The sequence below is a fragment of the Microchirus variegatus genome (assembly GCF_963457635.1).
Source record: "Microchirus variegatus genome assembly, chromosome: 21".
In the NCBI taxonomy this organism is placed as follows: Eukaryota; Metazoa; Chordata; class Actinopteri; order Pleuronectiformes; family Soleidae; genus Microchirus; species Microchirus variegatus.
The window spans coordinates 2,055,150-2,075,537 of NC_139822.1; the positions used below are offsets into that span (position 1 = coordinate 2,055,150).

The 20,388-nt window shown below is 39.7% G+C and overlaps 1 protein-coding gene across 1 annotated transcript; it reads right to left on the reverse strand.

Annotated features, from left to right (window-relative positions):
- Positions 1-796: 796 nt before the first annotated feature.
- Positions 797-19,412, reverse strand: nol10 (nucleolar protein 10). Its single transcript, XM_083908162.1, has 21 exons — positions 19,338-19,412; positions 18,929-18,974; positions 18,742-18,840; positions 18,568-18,645; positions 18,442-18,479; positions 17,260-17,396; positions 17,074-17,139; positions 15,438-15,498; positions 14,912-14,997; positions 14,091-14,169; positions 13,351-13,500; positions 12,828-12,894; positions 11,689-11,741; positions 10,046-10,172; positions 6,835-6,914; positions 6,615-6,713; positions 4,560-4,652; positions 3,669-3,845; positions 2,381-2,694; positions 2,139-2,241; positions 797-1,133 (listed from the first exon to the last, which is right to left on the reverse strand). Exons 1-21 carry the CDS (start codon positions 19,401-19,403, stop codon positions 945-947), a joined length of 2,208 nt encoding a protein of 735 aa, XP_083764288.1. The 5' UTR covers positions 19,404-19,412; the 3' UTR covers positions 797-944.
- Positions 19,413-20,388: the final 976 nt, after the last annotated feature.

Genomic DNA, 20,388 nt, shown 5'->3' on the forward strand with positions numbered 1-20,388 from the left:
ATGGTCTCATCTTACTATGGATATGACATGTATATGTATGTCACATTATATAATGCTCTCACATGTGAAAGTAGATTCCTTTTGAGACAGATGAAATGCTCGGTTGTAAAAGCCAGAGAAAAGACCAGCTTTACATGACTTGTAGCATGTTAACTTGGAGCAAACCTCTGGGTGAGGAGTTTGTGACTCAAATGTTAATGTCAGGGATTCCTCTTCAGTAAAGTGTCGTTTATCCCTTCACAAAAACCAACTGATGGGTCACAGTGAAAAATGCGTGGCAACTGGGGACATTAAATTAGTTCAAATGAGCCCAGGGCCTGCTTTGGTATGCTGAGTGCTGAAATGCACCTCCCACCCCTTTGAAACCAGCCAACGCAAGAGCAGAGAAGCGTTCACACCATCAGCACACTGGGGGAGGGGAGGGACACCCGAGAGGGCCCATTTCCAAGAACTACAGTTGTTGGCTTGGTAAAGGAGGGGGAAAAAACTTTCCTCATTCACATTTTATTCCTCCTCCTCCCCCTCCAACGTCACAGTTGAAGAGTAATCCACTGCAAAGAAAGCAGGCAGTACTTTGAACATATTTAAGTCAGTAGGATGAGGTATAGTGTGATTTTAAACAATAAAAACAAAGGAGAAGAGCAAGTGTTGTAACAAATGTTAATCCAGTGTTGGCTTAACAACATACAATAATAGGAAAAGGAGTATTTTACATACACACCATTGTTTTCTCCAAATCTTTAAAACATTAAACTCCACTGAGGAGCAATAGTAAGAAACTAGATCAAGTCCTCCACTTCATCACTGTCAGTTTGTCCCTAATCCTTAAAATGACACTTGAAGATATCAGTCCAAAGCCAAATTAATGGCAGAAATGATTAAACTTTGGATTGTTGTTAGAAGATATTTATGGAATGCCTGTTAATTTATCCAGGCTGCTCTCCTCAGTACCGGCCTCTTCCCCCTCCTCTTCCTCTTCCTCCTCCTCTTCCTCTTCCAGCACCTCCTCTTCCTCTGCTGCCGCTCCAGCCTCTTCCCCGGGCGCTGCTCAGATGTCCTGCTGAGCGCCGCAGCTTCTTCCTCTCCTCGTGGTGCTCATGCTCCGCCTGCTGTTGCTTCCTCTGTTGCTCCGACTGCAGAGAGTTATTTATCGTTAACATGAATGACGATGACTTCTGTTATAAATAAATAAATAAATAAAATCAAAGGAGCCGATACAAAAATGTGACGTCAACAGACTGCCGGCCACCGATTGGTTAGAGAGCGTCATCACTGGAGTCATGAGTGCGACGTCTGACACAAGAATCAAAGCGAACAATGTCGAAAATGCCTGAAAATGTGTTCATCTCCAACAGTTTGCAAGGAAATGTCTAAAATCTCAAAAGATGCCGACTGTGAGTAGATACAGTGGATATTTTTATTTTAGTGTATTGTCACTCCTTTGAGAAGCACAAAAATCTCAAAACAAAACTTTTCATGAGTCCAGAGAAACAAACTGGTGTTTCAATCAGACTTTGACCTCTCGGCCCCTTATCTCCAATGAAGGACAATTTTAACGCCTCAGAATACCAAGACATTTTGGACAAGTTTGTGTCAACAGTTTGAGGAAGGTCCTTTTCTATTTCAACATGATTGTGCCCCAGTGCACAAAGCAAGGGCTATAAAGACACGGTTTGTTGAGTTTGGTGTGGAATAACTTGACTGATCCACACAGAGCCCTGACCTCAACCCCATTAAGCACCTTTGGGATGAACTGGAACAGAGATTGTGTGAGCCAGGGCCTTCCTGACCTTATAAATGCTTTACAGAATGAATGGACACAAATTCCCATAGAAACAATCTTGAGGAAAGTCTTCCAAGAAGTATGGAAGCTGTTATAGCTGCAAAATGGGGAACAACTCCATATTAAAGTCCTGTTTATGTATTTGAATACGTCATTACAGTACCTGCTGGTGTAATGGTCAGGCGTCCCAATACTTTTACAGGGATATAGACTAAAAACTATTTATATTACCCAGTCTTTCAGAAATATTGATTAGATTTATGTGCTAATATATATATTTATGAATATCAAATTATGTAAAACAGTAAATCGTAATACGTTTTTTCCCCACATCTACGATGCACAAGCAGTTTACCTTTCTGAGAGTGAAGGTTAGCTGTTTGCTGCCCACTGCAGCGTTGGCCACAATGTTGATTTCAGAATGTTCCTCCAGCTTCAGACGGTCCTCCAGAGATGCCCTGGAAGAACATGGACACACATTTTGTCAGACGCTACCCGTCACACAAGCGCCATTCAGGCTCTGCAAAGTGCTGACCTTCAGCTTTAAACGTGGAGATGTAAAATAAGTTTTTGATTCATTTATAGACAAAGACATACTTCTGTAGTTTCTGCTTGCGTGCCATGTCGTTGAAACTTCTGAACTCCTCCCCTGCTTTGATTTGATAAAACTGAGGCTGACTCGTCTTCTTGCTCTTGGCCACGTTTGAGGTTTCCTCTCCTCCGTTCTGCTCCTTCTCCAGCAGGTCTGTGTTGCGGTCGGCTTGCTTTCTCTCCTGCCGCCGGCGGTCTCGGCCCTCCTCCCACAGCAATCTCCGCTGCTCCCGGACCTCCTCTACCCAGCTCTTGTCGTCGTCTGAGCTGTCCTCCTCGGAGCTGGCTCGCCCCTCGGGCTCGTCCTCGTCCTCAGCCGCCTGCACAGAGACATCACAAAGATTAAGGTGTGGTAAAAATAAGCGCTCTGAAACCGTAGCAGGGTATATGCAGGAATGCTGAAGTTCATTTCAATAGCTTTTTAAGACTTTTTCAAGACCTTCTCAAGCTGTAATCAGCAACACATAGTTATCTTACAAAAGAGTTCAACTTTGAAATTAAATCTATAGAGCACAACCACACAAAGGAACATATAAGCTGGAAAGAAACAAAGCTCGAAATAATAAATTAGACTTTGGTCAAAGGTTAAAATAAACATCAAGTCACAGTATGACTCAAGTATTCCCGATTTTGGAGTTTATTTCATGCGATTTTGGAGATTATTTTGCGTAACGCCACGTGTATGTGCGGCCCCAGGGTGAGCATGCCTGCTCATCGTTGTTTTCAACAAACGTGGGGAGGAAAATAAATACATTCATACATTTTGCAGTCAAACTCTATGGACACAATTGAATACCTCATGAAATAGTGATTAAGACTTTTTTAATACGTTTTAAGGGCCTTCATTTTCCCAAAATTGATTTATCAACTTTTAATACTTTTTAAGACCCCGTGGACATGACCCAAGTTGAAAAGTTCCGCTTTAAAAGGTTTTCCATAAACACAACAAGAGAGAGGTGAGGCTATGACATCCCAAAGTAGCATAGGCTACATGATTTTCCCACTATGGGACCTGCTTTAAAAAAAATAACAGTTCAGTGGACCCAAAAAGCTGTTTCCATGTGGATAAAAACCTGATACAATAAAAGGATTCTCCTGAACTTGTTTTCATGTGTATGACCCCATAAGTCACACTTCCAGCACAAGAACAGAAAGTGGAAAAGCCACAATTTAGTTACTATTATAGTATCACATAAGACAAGCTTCCTATGTAACAAGCAAGAAGTAAGAAAAAAAGTAGCAGGTCAACTCTGCATTGAATTTGTACACCTGGTGCTGAGAGTGTCAGTGTTACCTGCTGGGACGCTGCAGCCTGCTGAGCCAGCAGACGCAGCTTCTTCTTCCTCTTCTGCCCGACCTTGGAGACGATGGGGTTGAGCAGGCGGAACTCCTCGCTCTGCTCGTCCACCTGGTATTCCGGGTTTTCGAACATCACCTTGAAGCGGTCGTCGCTCAGGATGCTGGGGAGAGCCTTTAGTTTCAAAAAGTCGATGGGGGAATGATTAGAGTGGATGGCTAGACAGAGGATGCAGATTCAGAAAATACATCATTCAGTGTTTCTTCTGTATTTGTTCTATGTTTTAACTGAACGGAACAACATCAATTACTATCCATTTATTGCAAATTGTGCCATAAAGAATGACATTTCAAGTGACAGGTTTTGTAGCATCTCTATTTTTTAATTGCTCTTTGTGCTATACCAGTGTTTCCAAAGCTTTCTACATGGGGAATTTTAAAGATGGCAAACTATGGTGATCTAAATCACAATATCACACATGACGAGAGCAAATTTGTTTGAGCAAATGATGTAGCAACAAATTTACAGCCATATCTGTAACACCTTATGTCATTTTTAATTGGTAACACGATAAAATAATTTCCAGCATGTTATTTAAAACATTTACAAATAAATCTCAACTTAAATTTTGGAAAAAATCTGCAAATTTGGTTGGAGACCCCCAGACAAACCTCCTATGACCCATGAGTGGGTCCCAACCCAGACTTTGGGGACCCTGAGACCAATTCAAAGCAAATCTGTAAGTTCTCAGCTTTTTTGAAACTACTGACTCAGTGATTATTGAACAGAGATTTGAATACCTGTCACAAAAATCGCTATTAGGTATTTGCCTCAAATATTTACACCAAGTAGAATAAAGCAATGTGATGCTAATCTATGTTTACTCACCTTGCCCTTCTTTTTCCTAGATGACAACTCTGCTTCATCATCACCCTCATCCATCAGCTTCAGAGCCAGATCCTTGTTCACCTGAGGCAGTTTCTGTCTCGGGCAGACAGTAGAATGTTTGATTAGACAGGGAGCAAGAAACCAGACCGAACCAGCTTGATGTGGGAACCATCACACGCAATGTTTACTGACACCTGAACTTACAGAGAGCCTGTTAATTTGGCTCACACACTATTGAAACCTAACTTTTTCCCCCATGAAACATACAAGCTGTAACATGTTTGCATTAAAATATCTAAAGTCTAATATTTTGTTGAGTAGAATTGGGGGAAAAAAATGGAACATCATCAAACTAGGTAACACCAATGCTTCCTTGGTATTAATTCAACATACATTCAGTGATTTTACATCAATTGGTAATTAATTAGCGACACTGCAGAAATTGATTTCCAAGAAAGTGAAATAAGCCTCGTTTCTAGGGAAATTGTTCTTGTTGTTTTTCCTGAAAGAAAAATAAATCTTGACATGACAAGTTTTGCACTAAAATAATCCTATTATAAGAGAAAATATCTAAATTTGTCTTAAGGCATTACATCTTACTTCAAGCTTTAATTACTAACAACAAGCTAAAACTGCTCCTGCTCCTAGTTTGTGTGTTCACGACTGGTCTGTGTGCAAAAAAAACTTTCTAATTAGACTTTCTAATGCGTGAATTGGTAAAGTGAGTTTAAGCAGGAGCAAAGATTAATTTTAAGTAAATATTTCTTACATAACTGAATTTGTTTGCTTTGTGAAAAGTGTAACTTCCTTAAAGGTCACATAGAGTGGTCCGGTTGCACATATATGTTAGTTATGGAGGTCTACTTACATATATTAACTTTTTTTTATGGTCTAAAACCTCCTAGTTGCTGTAAACGAGCCGATTGAAATCCTCTTTTCTGACGCTGTTCGTCAGCCGCAATGTTTCAGAGTGAACTTTCACCCCCAGAAGACAGAGTCTTGTGATTGGCCAGTACTATTCAGCACATCCGCTCTCAGAAGCGCAGCTCCCCCCTCTGGAACGGTGGATGCACTGCTACTCATTATCAAAACATTGTTTTAACAATGTTTAAAAATAGCTTCTTCACGACTCCCCGCCGCAGTCCCCTTGACTTTGACCTGGAGTCAGACCCAGAGTCAGAAGACACTGTCGCTTGTGAAACACCTCCACAACGGACGTTATTCTTCTTCTGCGGTTCAATGTACGCAACCGGATGTGCCCGGACTAGTGCCCGGAGCAGGACGATCGCCTGTTCAGGAGAAATGCTGTTTACGTAACTATTATGGGATTTTCAGAGATCTCGCTGAGCCCCGAGATTACAATAAACACAGCGTTCTCAGCAATGGCTGAACTGTTTGTTTCGAAACTTCAGGGCTTCATAAACAAGGTAATGACGCAGATACACACCAAAAAAACAGCGTTAATAGGAACTTCCGGTCTAGGTCCGATTTAAATATTGGCCAGTTTGGTCTAATTTCCTTCCCGTGTCACATTATAGTCAACATTACAGTCAACAGCTGTAGATTTACAAGTTCATTTTAAATACTAAAAGATTTATTTTCTTGAAAGAAAATAAAAAAAAGATATATTATATATATATATATATATATATGTATATATATATATATATATATATATATATATATATGTATATATATAATTTGGCTGATTTATAGTATTTCTAAGCAGTTTTGCAACAATGATATCCAAAGTGCCACAGTTTTTTGGTCTTCAATTGCAATAATGGCTACTTAATCTGTAGATTTACTGCGTGATATTGTGACTCAATATAAAGTAAAAATTTAAATATAAATTGTATATATATATATATATATACATATATATATATATATACATATATACACAAAAATGTAGAAGAATGTGACACACTTCAATAGAGAGACAATGATGAATGTTAAATTTGCAGTAGTATATACATTATACTACTATTGGAAAAAATATACACTCAACAAAATGGCTGAACCTTTCATGACTAGTTACTTAGTTCCTCTCACCTTGACCTGCACTCTCTGAGTCCTTGACTCCTCAATCTTCTGTCGGATCTTATCCTTGCGATAGTCTTCGTACGCAAAAGGATTGACCATACTTTTGACCTGCAGTCGAGAACAAAGAATAAATGAACAAACTCACATCAAAAACGGAAAATGGAAACCAAGCAGTCCATTTTTTCATAACAGCGGCACGATAAATCTTTCACATTGATGACCATCATACCTTGTGATAAAGCCGTATATCCATAAAAAAGCCATGCATGTAAGCTCTCAGGAGAGATGATCCCACCAGGTGAGACAAACCTGACACAAAGAAAGGGAAATAAAGTGATAAATAAAAAGGTACAAAGCAAAAACAACTAATGAGTCGATTCAAAATACTTTTTTGATCCAAAACGGAGTCAGTTCATATAGTGGCTAATTTGAGGGTCTAGTCTGCTGTCGTCATGGCAGTAGAGGAAAGGATTTACAAGATTAGGAAGCTTTTATATTTGGAAAAGGGCAACGTAAACACAAGCAAATCCAAGAAAATGTTTACATTTATTTAAGCTGAACTTGCACTGGGTAGAACCTGAAAAGGTTATGTTGAGGGTATGACATACCTTGTTTCACATGTAAACATAAAAAAGAAGCCTTTGTTTTCTACTATGGTGTAAGAGCACAGGTTGTTTTATATTTAAGCAGACCGTTTTTCTTTCTTTTATTTGTAGTCAGTTTAGAATCTTTGAGGTTAACACCTCTACCCATATACACTGGTTTACACCTGAAAAAAAGCAGTATAGGGGTTTAATTATAGGGGTTGCTTTAAGCATGCACATCATGGGTCCTTAACCGTCTTGTATAATTGCCCTGTACTAAATTCTGAGAAAATGTGTCACATGAGCACTACTGAGAAAAAACAACCAAGGAGTTCAGTAACTTCCACCCAGTAATTAGTTTCTCTCTGGTAGAAAGCCACGCTGCTGTGATTATTTTCAAAAAAGTGCAAACATGAAAATGAGAGGAGACACTGAATGTAGGGCTGAACGATATATCGCATTTGCGATAATATCGCGATATGATCAAGTGCAATTTTCTAACCGCAAAGGCTGCGATTATACGCCGTTCACGTGACATGCACGTGTAAAACATGTGATATAATCGAACGAGATCGTCTAACCACAGACGCTGCACTCTGATCACTCTGCTCCCTGCGCGCTCACATGCGCGCATTGAGGAGGACTAGTCACGGCCCGTTTTTGTGAATGGAATAGGTGAGGGCGGGTCGGTAAGGTAAATACGGAGCTTAAGCCGCTGTCCGTGGTGCTCTAAGGCTTCTTTGTAGGATGAGTGAGCACTCCAGTGGCTGTGCGTGTCAATGCGTGTGTGTGTGCGCGTGTGTAGTGCGAACGAGCTTGCGCTAATGTTAAGAACGGGGGTGGACACAACAATCAGCCGTCTACACGAATGAAGACGGCATCTCACCCAGTCAAGATCCTACACAACAAGCGCAGGTTCAAAAACCTGAGCCGTCTGGCGACACACCTGTACCAGCGGAGAGATTCTCTCTGCTCCGCTTTTTTTTTTTGATCCTCATTTTTATTATCGCCGCTTTGATGATCAATGGACATTACAGCCATGTTTTTGAGCCTAAAACGACGTAGTACACTGTAGAATAGTTTTCACCCCCGCATTGCTGCTGTTGAAGCTGCTTTTGAACGCACTGTGTATATTTTTTTTATTTATTATTATTATTATTATTATTATTATTTTATTTAATGACTGTCTAGCAGTTCACAGATGTCGAAAAACTGAGTGTGGTAAAGCCACATATCTTTATAAATATGTATGTATATATATATATATATACACATCTGCAATCTGCACTTTGTGTGACTTGTGACTGACTTTCATTTAAATGTTTACACCAGGGTTCCTTGTCAGCACTTTATGTTCAGATGTTTGTAAGTTCCAAATATACTATTGTGATTGAAGTAGTTAAATAAAAATATCAATCATCAATTCATGCATCACCTCATGTCATCATAACAGAGGTCTGTCTTCCAGGAAAGAACAGTTTATTTTTAATGTAATATAGTATTGGCCATACTTATGATGTATTGCTTGTCTTTGTTTAATAATACAGAAGATTAAGACCTTAAAAAAATAATCGCATCGCAATCGCAATATTGGCACGAAAAATCGCAATTAGATTATTTTCCATAATCGTTCAGCCCTAACTGAATGTGGGAGCGAGCTGCTCTTCCCAGGAACTTTCATCAGTCGGCCTGCTGCTGACTCGAGGTTACATAACAGGGTGACACTACACAGCTCCTGTAAATCAACACCGCTGTTCCCCTGCCTGCTTCCCCCTCCTCTCCATTCATTCCACATCAGCCAACCACCTTTTAGCATCTTGTCATTTGATCTCCTCACTGCTGAGCCTGCATTCCAATGTTCATTCAACCCTTCCAAGTGTCTACTCCCTGACCCTGGGGTCGGCAACATGTGGCTCTGGAGCCTCATGTGGCTCTTTTGCTCCTCTGCAGAGGCTCTCTGAAGCTTTGACATAAAATCATATTAAAATTAATAATTAATAAAATAAACTTCCGGTCTCGAGTTTGAGGCCCCTGGCCTGAATGAAAGGAACTTTGTCTTTGTTTCTCTATTTCTCTATATTCACCATTTTAAATCCCAAAACAACAAAAAAGCATTAACAGATCTGAGTGTTTTAATTGGCAATGCTGCTTTGAGGTGAATAATTAACGGACAACAAAAACGTACAAGTCACTTTTCCAGCATCAGGCTTTTAGCCAGTACAGAACGTCCTGGGGACGCCCTGTGCTTTTATGCAGGACACCCTAAAGACTATTTTTACCCCGGTAACCACCGATGTTGTGATGTTGCGTGCGTATATATGTCTATACCCGCTTAGAGTCTTGTCCAAGATCATTTTGGAAAACCACAAGATTCCAACAAGATGCAAGTACACAGTGGAGCAGCACCTATTAAATGCTGGAAAGTCTCTTTGCGCAAAGGCGAAACTTGGCTGCAGCGCAGCACGGATTTTGAACTCCCTGCAACACTCTCTTCTCTCTCCCTTTGAGCAGTTAACTAAAGAGATCAGGTCATGATGGTCTGATGCATCTGTTATTGCCTTAATTGTCAGAGTAATTAATTCGGAGAAGTATAATGTGGCCTTAACACGAGCTACTGTCGCCACAAAAGATGAGAACTAATGTTGATTCCTGTAACACAAACTATTTGACTTACAAAGAATACGTTTTGAGGGGCAATTCTTGATTAAACAGTGTGGATATTGAGGCCAAGATTTGAGATTCTGCATATTCACATGCAGAATCTGTTCATAGTGATTAGGTTTAGTTTAGCGAGCAGGGCTGGGACCACATTTTGATTTACTTTTATAGACTACAAAAATGGGACAAAGGTCTCACCAAGATTTTCCAGATCCTTCCGGGTGACAAACTTGTAGTCATCGTATACTGTGCTCTCTGGACTTTCCTCCAGCTCCTCTGTCAGGTTGTCAAGGAAGGAGCACCACCGAGGCGCAGGGCCCAGGGCCTAAACACACACACACAGAGAGAGAGACACACACACAGGTGCAGGGTTCAGGTTTACACTGTTGAGTAAGGCTGTCATGTATTTGTTGAGTCATAAATAGCCAAAGAATCCGGGTTAATGTTTCATTTACAGTGAGGAATGACTGAGCTCCACTCTTTTTGATCTTCTTGCAACTGTAGAACTGTGCCAATGTGTAACCCAACACTGGAGACGCACAAAAAAGCACCAGCAAACTCCACTGCTGCTTAGGTTGAGCGCTGTGATTTTCACACTGCGTACGTCCGACTAAAAATACAAACTTAACTATTTCTGATGTATTTGACGCAGCTGACACTGTTAAAGAGGATCGTGTTTAGAAACGTTGTCAGCATTTGGAGTGATTAAGTGGATTTCACTCTTCACATTCTGAGAAATGATGATCGTGTTTAAACCAAGTTGATCTTTATTGAATTGGTGGTTTCTGGACGGAGCTGCTATTCTCCTTGTCATGCAACAGTAAATTGATTTCCTGTCGTTGTGGGCTTGTGGTATGAATCGATGATTAATTCATCCATTCATTTTTCATCCTCCACATCAGGGTCGCGGGGTTCGCTTGAGCCACTCCCAGCCGACACAGGGCCAGCCCATCACAGAGACCTACAATCAGTCAGAGTGTCCACTTGACCTCTGCATGATGTTAGACTGTGGGAGGAAACCGGATAACCCAGAAAAATTCTACACAGAAAGGTGATGTGATGATCAATCTGAAATGCCACTCTTGTTGAGTGGAATCCATTCAGTCCACACCGACGATGTTACAAAGCATCACATTTTGGGCAAAGTTCGACAGACTGCAGCCTACAGCACCTCGTCATTGTTTAGTTTTATCAATGAACTGATAGCAGCAAGCCACCCTACACAGATGATCTCTGTTATGTAAGGAGTCGGGGAGTGTTGAGAGAGCAGGTTTTCCACATTACGCACTGTTCAAACAATTTGTTTGTTTTATGAGATACTAACCTGTCGATAGTAGCTCTGAGAACGGGATGTGTTCAGAGAAAACTTAAAATTAAAATATATAAGTATATTTTAACACGTACGTCTATAATATAGATGTACCGACAAAATTATAATTTAAAAAGTCACGTCAACATCATTGTTTCTAACACATGTGAATGAAAGGCAATAATAAAACCATGTAATCTGTCAGACGTATCGTCACTCTTCTTTGAGAAGCACAAACAACTCAAAAGAAAAAATGTCCAGAGAAACAACCGGTGAGCAGCTTTATAATGCCAATATATCTTGTACATATTAAAATCGAGGGATAAAAAAACATACATCATGATAAGATTATTTTCCCATGTCGCCCTCTGTCAGTACTTCAGACGACCTAACTCCTCCACCAAGGCTTGTAAACACAGCTGCTCTGTAGCACCTTACATCCTTTATAGCACCATAAAAAAGGTGCTTGGGATATGTGTGTGTGAGCACAGCATCTGGTTGTAAAATGACACTTGAAAGGCTGTCAACTTACCGGGATGTAGAACGTATTCATCTTGGGATCTTCATTGGCAGTGAAAAGCATACCTGTAAATATACAACATGCAGGCAAATCAATGTGGACAGAAAAATAACTATGTCTATCGTGCATACTTGAAATTCCAGTATGTAAAACACGACATTACATTGAGCTTATGAATCCTAAGTCTTCAGTTACAGTGTTCATTTATATTAGATTCCTCAATATTCCCTTATGTTGCATGCGTGTGTTACATTGCATAGTGACATTAAAGCTGCAGTGTGTAACTTTTGGTGATGTTTTGTTGTTGATGTTTTTAATCTGTTAAAGTCTTTAGTCTAAGTCTTTGTGAACAGAAATTGGCAGCCGTGTTTTCAGTGATGTTTACATCATCACAGAAGTTAATGATGTAAAGATTAGTTGTTTCCTGTGCCCTTCATCTAAAAATAGGTTATTTCAAGCAAAACTATCATCCTGACTGAGGGAGCGTTTGTTTGTAAACCGTAGCAGTGCCGGAACGGGCAGAGCAAGAGGCAAACTGCTGAAAGGCTGCGATTTTTGAGCAGTAAAATTCCCTTCTGACTTTTCATGGATACTTCTTTGCGTTTACATTCAAACTCCAACCAGGCAGTCGCCTCACCTTACTAGAGCAATGTTGCTGTGGACTCAATCTGACTCCAAAAATGAAGCTCATCACAAAATAAAATAATATATTTCATCACAATACAATGTGAATGCCACCTCCAGTTTTTTATCTTGTGTTAAATGACTGGCACAAAATGACAGACTGTGTTAGACAGCAAGAAGTCAGACAGTGCCACCTGGAGGAGTAGCAGGGCTGCTTCAATCTGTGTTATGAGGTGTCGAATCTGCCTTGCTTTCAGGATAAAAAAAGGCGTTTTATGCAAAGACACTTAACAGTTGCTATTTATGTTGGGATAAAGCCCGTAGAAATGCTTTAATAAACTTGTCTATCCCTCTAATCCAAGGGGGTAAACGTAATTCAGTTAACCTGAATTAAAAAGTGTCAAAGTTAAATATATGTAATGGCCATCTGAATCATAATCTAATTGAATTGCCACAGAGACACAAGCATTTCTCTTCCACAGTAGAAGCAGTTAAGGTTTCGTAATTTTGTTGATGTTAATTCTTACCTGAATGAGGGTAGATGCACACGTCATTAATGTTGGCCTCAGGCTGGATGGATGAGAACACCTTGCCCTGTTATAGAAATAGAATACAGAAAGGATTATGTTGTTGCTTTTGTTGGCCAAATGCTTTGTGTGCGTGCGTTTCATGCTTTGAGATCTAATAAACAAAACGTTCACATGGCGACTGTGTGAATGTGGGGTTTTCTGAAGCATGCACGTTGACATGTGATGAAGTACTTTTACTTGTGAATCGAAAACTAAATGAATCCACGACTATTGTGTTAATCAGTTATTTGGTTTGATATTTAGAAGACGTATTGGGTGGTTTCAGCTACCAATATGAGGACATATTCTAGTGTCATAATTGTGAGGTTTGGAAGACAACAAAATGCTTTTGTGCCATTGCCTGAACCAAAACAAGCAATGTATTCATTGAGGAAAAGGGTCAACAGATTTATCTGTAACAAAAAATGACCTTAAAGAAACAGCACTTCATCATTCTTGTGCAGCACACAGAAGGTCTTACATTGTTTTTGTTCCACATCTTTATAATCTTGGAGTCAGCAGAAACAACTAGATCCAGTTGATCGTGGAAGTTGAGGGACTTGATTGGCAGGTTGTAGAAATGGTCTTTGACCAGCAGGGGCTGGCTGGAGCGCAGGTCATAAAGCAGCACCTTCAACACAAAAGGGTGGTTAGATTAAAACCTCCTTTACTTTTACAATTTTTTTTACTGCAGATGATTATGACATGACTACTGTTTTGTGCCATCTAGTGGAGATTCCCATTCGTGTTATGAGGTCACAGAGACTCACTGACTACTGTTGCCTGCTGACAGTGACAGAAGCATTGTGATCCTAATGTTATTCAGTTTATGAATATTAGTTAGACACGAGTCAGAAAATACAGAGGACTAATTCAATTATTTGCTTGATTATCAAAATTCATTGATTCAGTTACTGTGACTATCATTTATTCATTTTCTACCACTTTATCCTCCATATGAGTCACTAGACCATAATAGGGCAAATATACAGAGACAAACAAGAATTCACTCTCACGTTCACACCTATGATCACCTATGTCTTCTTCTTTGTTTCTGGTCTAACATTACAGACAACTTACAGTGCTAGCATATGTAGCATAGTGACCGCAAACATAGTGTCCCACTTCATTGAATGATTTGCACCAAAAGTGTATGAGGTTTAATAATGAAATTAATTAATTACATTTAAATAAAAACAAAAAAGACTGCGTTTCCCTCACCTGTCCTGTGCTGGTTCCCACTGCCATTGTGAGGGAGCCATTAAACTTCAGTGCACTGATGGACGGCAGAGCTTGAACTCTGTTGACAAAAACACAAAGTACATAAACGCAACAATTTAAGTCTTGATGAGTCACAACAGCGAAACCAAGTCATGTTGATATACAGACTGGATGACCAAGTAACAGCAATCAGACGTGACGTGGATATTTCTGCCAAGATGAAGCACAGATTGCATTTTTTTTTAATGCAGCACAGATAAAGGCAGTGAAGAATAAAAGTGTTTTTTGTGTGGTTTCAGGATACATGATATCATCAGTACAATTTTAGAATCGGCCAATATCGACTTTAAAATGCAGGGTTTCTTTCTAAATCAGGTAATGGGAGTGCAGCACGTCTTACTTTATCATGTGCCCTCTTACCAAAATGACCATCATGATAATCAGGGCACCTGGATTTTAGTTTTTATGGCTGCAGTATTGGCAAATGTTTAATGAGTGAGTGATTCTGCCCATTTTTCCAAGATAATTTTCCCTTTTGATATCTGGCAGTTATCACAGTAACAGTTGTGCAGTGGCAGAGTGAAACACACACTGTGGCTGTGGGAACAAACTTTAACATACATTAAAGTACAGGACTTCATACAAGGACTCTTGTGTCTCTTTATTTTCTTGGTATTGGTTATCGACCCAATCTCTCCTGGTATATCGGCATGTTGGATATCGGCAAAAGTCCAATATCGTGCATCCCTTATGTGGTTCTGTAAGCATCGCAAGTCTGACATTAGCTGAAATCAGTCAATGTTCAACAGTCTGCTACTCACTCTGTTCCTTCAGTGAGGCTGCTCAGGGCACAGTCCAGTGTGCCCACTCTGTTCCGGACACGAGGGTCCCAGCATTCCACCCTTCCCTGGTGACCCAACAGAAGTAGGGTAAATGGTTAATGGTCTGTATTTATAAAGCAGCATTCTAGTCATAATGACAACTAAAAGCTGCTTTACACTACAAAATAGCCATTCAGCCTGTTCACACAGCACATCAGGAGCGACAGGGGTTAAATGTCTTGACCAGGGACAAATCGGCATGTGAGATATCTGAGCTAGGAATCAAACCCTGGACTTTTTGTTGTTGAAAGACAACTGGCTCGACCACTGACCCACCGTCAGTCCGTCAGTCACTCAGTCAAGGCTTTTCAAAAGGGCAATTGACTGCTTTTCTGTTTCTCCTGTGCAGTTTTCCTCTGTTGAGTCATCTTCAACTTAACTAAAATGATGTAAACTACTAACATAGCAGAGCAAATGCATCACATAACACACAACACAACCACACACACACAGCTTTGTTACTTACCTCGGAGGAGCCTGTGGCAAACAAATGATGGACGGGGTTAATGTCGCACACATTGTTCTCTCTGGAAGAGTTGAAAAAAAAGGCATCATGAACATCAGCTGAGAGTAATGACAACAAAAAGCTGTGCTACAGTAGAACAACAATGTAAATAAATTAATCTGGCAGAATTTACAATTTAAGTGAAAGCAATTATTATTATTATATATATATTTATTTATGGGGCTGTACACATAGTCATAGCATCTTACTTCTTTGTCAGCTTAAAAGTGCATCTTCAGAAAATGTTTTCCACTTAATCTGCCACGAAGATATTGGAGTTTGTAACTTTGTAAACGTCTCACTCCCCCACCAATGTCCATAGAGAAAATTTGCATTTTTACGTCACAGCACAAGGAAGTTGATGAGCCAGTGCTGCTTTGATAATTAAGTTAAAATGTGTTATTTTGTGAATTTAGTGTTTGAAACCTCTCATATGGATTTGCCTAAAACACACATTTACCAAACAATGTAGCAGTAGACCAGCAGCTTCAGAGAGACTATGCGCTTAGAACTAGAGCTGAAACGATTAATCGATGAATCGATTATTAATCGATTACTAAATTAATCGGCAACTATTTTGATAATCATTAATCGGTTTGAAGCTTTTTTCATGATTAAAACAAGATTTCTGATTGTTTTAGCTTCTTAAATGTCAATATTTTCTTTGTATCTTTGCTCCACATAACAAAGAAATCTTTAAAACTGAATCACTTTGGTTTGTGGACAAAACAAGACATTCAAGAACATCGTCATTTCCAGGTTTGACGAACACTGATCAACGTTTATTAACATTTTCTGACATTTTCTGGACCACCCGATTCATCGATTAATCAAGAAAATAATCGCCAGATTAATCGATTACGAAAATAATCGTTAGTTGCAGCTCTACTTAGAACACAGTTTTTCTCCATGGACTTAGGAGCAGAATGCGATGATGTTAACAAACTTTAGTTTTCCAGATGGAATAGGCTGACTGAAAATAATATATTAATATTGTAGACTTAAGCTGGCATTGACATAATTAGGTGAGCCTTTCAGTGTGTGTTTTCCTTGTATCCACTGGCAACAAAGTGCCTGTCTCCAGCTTCTCACCGTGGAGAGCACACACAGCCCAGAGGTGTAGTACTCGAGTCCAGGTCTCGGACTCGAGTTTAACTAAATGCCTAAATTCCAGGACTTGACCCCAACTTGACTGAGACTCAAGAGATGATAACTCAGATTTGGTGTGGGACTACACCATCAACTGTAGAAGTACTTTGAAGTTGGAGACAAGGGCGCAGACTTTTTATTTGCTTCAAGTAAACTTAAAGTTGTTCTGTTGTTGTAAAAATGTGCACAAGGTGCTACATTTCTAGACTATGACAGCTCTGCCCAGATCAGAGAGAACAAACCAAGCTTCTGACAGTGTTATTTCTGTTTATGTCTTTGACTCAAATCTGAGACAGATGCAGAACACACAGCTGTAACCATAGTTACTGCTCGTTTTCCCTGATCACAGACAAGTGCAGTGCAAATGAGAAGTAACACGCATGCACACCTAAACTGTAACTTTTACTACAACAATTATCAGAGAAATATCATCACATATCAAACTTACACAGCATCAGTCTGGAGTGAGTTGAGGAAGCGTCCTTGTTCCAGGTTCAGTCTGAAAACCTCTGAGCTGAAAAATGAACACGAAAAAACAAAAGCACAATTGTAATTGTACGAAACCATCTTACTCGTGGGGGACATGCACAGGATAAATGACAGTATCAGCAGTATCAGTCAATCACACTCTCACCTTGCACCAACAAAAAAGATGTCACAGGAGGGATAGTGGAACGAGAAGTCCCTTCCAAACTTTGGAATACGTGTCCTGTAGTAGTGTCCGTGCTGTGAGTGGAACTCTACATAGCGGTTACAGTGAAGAAACACCAGCTGCACACACCCACAAAAAAACACATGATTAATAAAACTAAGCATTTTAAGGAGGTTGGTGACACAAAGACAACATTGCATTAACTTTGCAGGAGTAATAAGTAAATTAAAGCCATCACCAGCTATAATTTTAATGACACCTCCACCAGTTTTATTTAATTTTTTTATGCAAGGTGCTGACAGTCAGTGCTCACTGAACTGTGCCAAGAGTCAGCCTGACACATGGATGGTTGTTCTCACTGAAAACACGGCTGCCAGTGGGATCTTTGCTACTCACTCAAACTGCTGACCTTATAAAAGTCTGTTGTTAAGAATCAGATCAAAATTAAGAGTCACTTTATCTCACCATTAGGCAGCCTTTTCCCAATGTAAACTGAAGATTGCAAACTGCTCACTCACCAGCACCAAAGTCCATAGAGAAAATATGTGTTTTTAGCTCAGAGCCACCAGAGCCGCTGGTCTACTGCTGCATAATTATTAATCGAACAAGACATTCAAGAACACCTTCATTTCCAGGTTTGACAAACACTGATCAACATTTTTTTAATATATTTTATGGACCAAACGATTAATCGATTACGAAAATAATCGTTAGTTGCAGCTCTACTACTTAGGTTACTCCAAAAGAATGATTTCAAACACCAAAGTCACAAAATAAAGCACTTGGACTGACTGATCGAGGCAGCCGTAGAACAAAAACTCCTGTGTCCGGTGGATTTCTCTATGAACTTTTGCATGCACAGAATAAGTGGTTTACAAGCCTCTACCAAAAGGCTGTCTAACAGCAAGTAAACATGGCAAATATTAGGTTTTATGAGCTATCATAGCATTTTTTTATTAGGTAAGCCTGTCAGTGACAGCAAGTGTTGATGTCTCAGGCAGGTTCTGGAAGATGGCACACTTTGCAAAGTCCAAGTTGATAATATGTCAATACATACAACAATTTCAAAAACCTGGACTAAGTGATAAAGTGGTTATGGTTATAAAAACAACAATTCCAAAAGCTCTGGTAAAGTGTTGGGGCAACAGATGCCCAATGTCTTACCTTTGAGTAGTCATCAGACAGGATGTCAAATGCAACAACTTTGAGGGAGACAAAAATCAAACCTGTCAAATTCAGTCCTCACTGACAAGAAAGCAAAGGAACATGTGAATGCATCTACTCACTTACCATCTGAATCCAGACAGCGCTCAAACTTCAGGGACAGCTGATATGTGTCATAACAGCGAATCCTCGGCTTGTAAGTTCCTAAAATCCATTAAACAAAGATTCAAAACTCAAAGTCATGAAACGACAAGTAACATGCATGTTCTCTCCAAGCTCACTGTCCACAGCTCATCCTACCTGCTGCCAGGATGAACTGTCCATCTCTGGACACTTTGATTGAGGTGCAGACTGTGGGCATCTCAAAGTCCTGGATGAGCTCGATCCTACGCTGGAGGTCTGAACGAATCAATCAAAGAAAATATAAGTAAATAATAATGGCATGCACGATTAGATTAAAGTGTATCAACAGTAACACTGAACTCACCAACATCGCTCTTTTGTAGCTGTCTTTTCTTCCGATCTGACAGCCACTGTGTTAAAAGAATACACATGAGCATGATGTGACATGAGATAAGTAATAAATCAAAGTACATGTCTCTCTTTATTTTAGAGTAGGTACATCTCAGTAAGGTGAGACATGTGTATGATGATGGATGAAGGCTGGACTAGGTGTTAACTGATGTCCAACTATATACACGTGTTTTTTATTCAAATGATAAGTTACAATTATTATGTTTGTTAGCGAATATACTGAAAATAATACTATTTCTCAGAAAACGTAGTATTGGAAATGCTCGTGTGCACATAATAGTTGTTAGCAAGCTAGCTTGGTTGAGCTTGGTGAGCAATAACTTCATATACACGTCGCTTTAAGATCAAGACAAGCTTCTTACCTCTGGAAGAGACTTCCCATGACTTAAATTATAAATCTTTACGTCATTGATACTCGATATCTGCATTGTAGAAAGTGAGTAAGACAATGGTCGCACATAACACTTAGAGCGACACACTACTCTCCTGCATTAACACGTTGTTGCTGCGGTGCAAAAACAGGAAGTAGAGGGAGTGTTGCCCGACATAGGTCCGTATAGAAACTACACCGAGTGAGCACAGTTCCCCTTCAACCCGAACGTTATTCTTGGTTTTATCAAGTTAATAATTTGGTTCAGTTATCGAGACACCAAATTATATACATTTTCGTGCAACAAGTAAATGTCATCATTTATCTTTTTTTCCCAGTAAAGTTAGGTAAATGGTAAAGAGTTGCTAGCTCAAGCTAACTGAACATGGAAGGTCCTATGAGTGTGAGGTATATATTTCTGCACAGAGTATTGTTTAAATTTGGAACAAAATGGCACGTTCATTGTGTAGAATAACTACAATACACTATAACTACAGTGGTGTAAATAGGCAGAGCAAACCAACATTTACTCTCTCATCAGCATCCTCTTCTTCACGTACTGTACACTTCACACACTGTCTGGTACACGGAAATTAGATTAAGATGGAGCAAGGGATAAGGGGACTCTAATTATTATGTTATTTGTTTATTTTCTACACACTCCAGTCAAAAATCCTCAGCTTCACTCGGATCACAAAACCTGGTAGAACAATAGGAGGAAGTGGTGGTGATCTTTGGAGGAAGTTTCTGATCTACCAGAGGTACCACTAGAAGAAGCTCATGTGCCCTTGGTGGTACACATACCACAGTTTGAGTACCTTGGCTTAAGAGGAAGCTGACATGCAGGAGCCGTAAGTCTTGTATTTAAACTGATACATTCTAGTCCATCAATGCATTACTTAAAATAGCAGGTGTAACTATAGCCATATTAATAATCATATGAGTAATCATGATAATATTAATAATAAACATCACTATTAAGGAGGAGGGACTCGATAGCAACGCGATACAGAAATACATGTTTCCACTTTAAGAACATGATA

Bases quoted from the DNA above. Each gene is read 5' to 3' on its own strand.
- nol10 (XM_083908162.1), bottom strand. From the start codon at position 19,403: ATGCAGATATCGAGTATCAATGACGTAAAGATTTATAATTTAAGTCAT. The intron at 18,646-18,741 runs GTAGGATGAGCT...AATGGATTTTAG, and splicing joins ACAGTTCATCCTGGCAGCAG to GAACTTACAAGCCGAGGATT. The intron at 10,173-11,688 runs GTAAGTTGACAG...GTGTGTGTTTAG, and splicing joins TGAATACGTTCTACATCCCG to GCCCTGGGCCCTGCGCCTCG.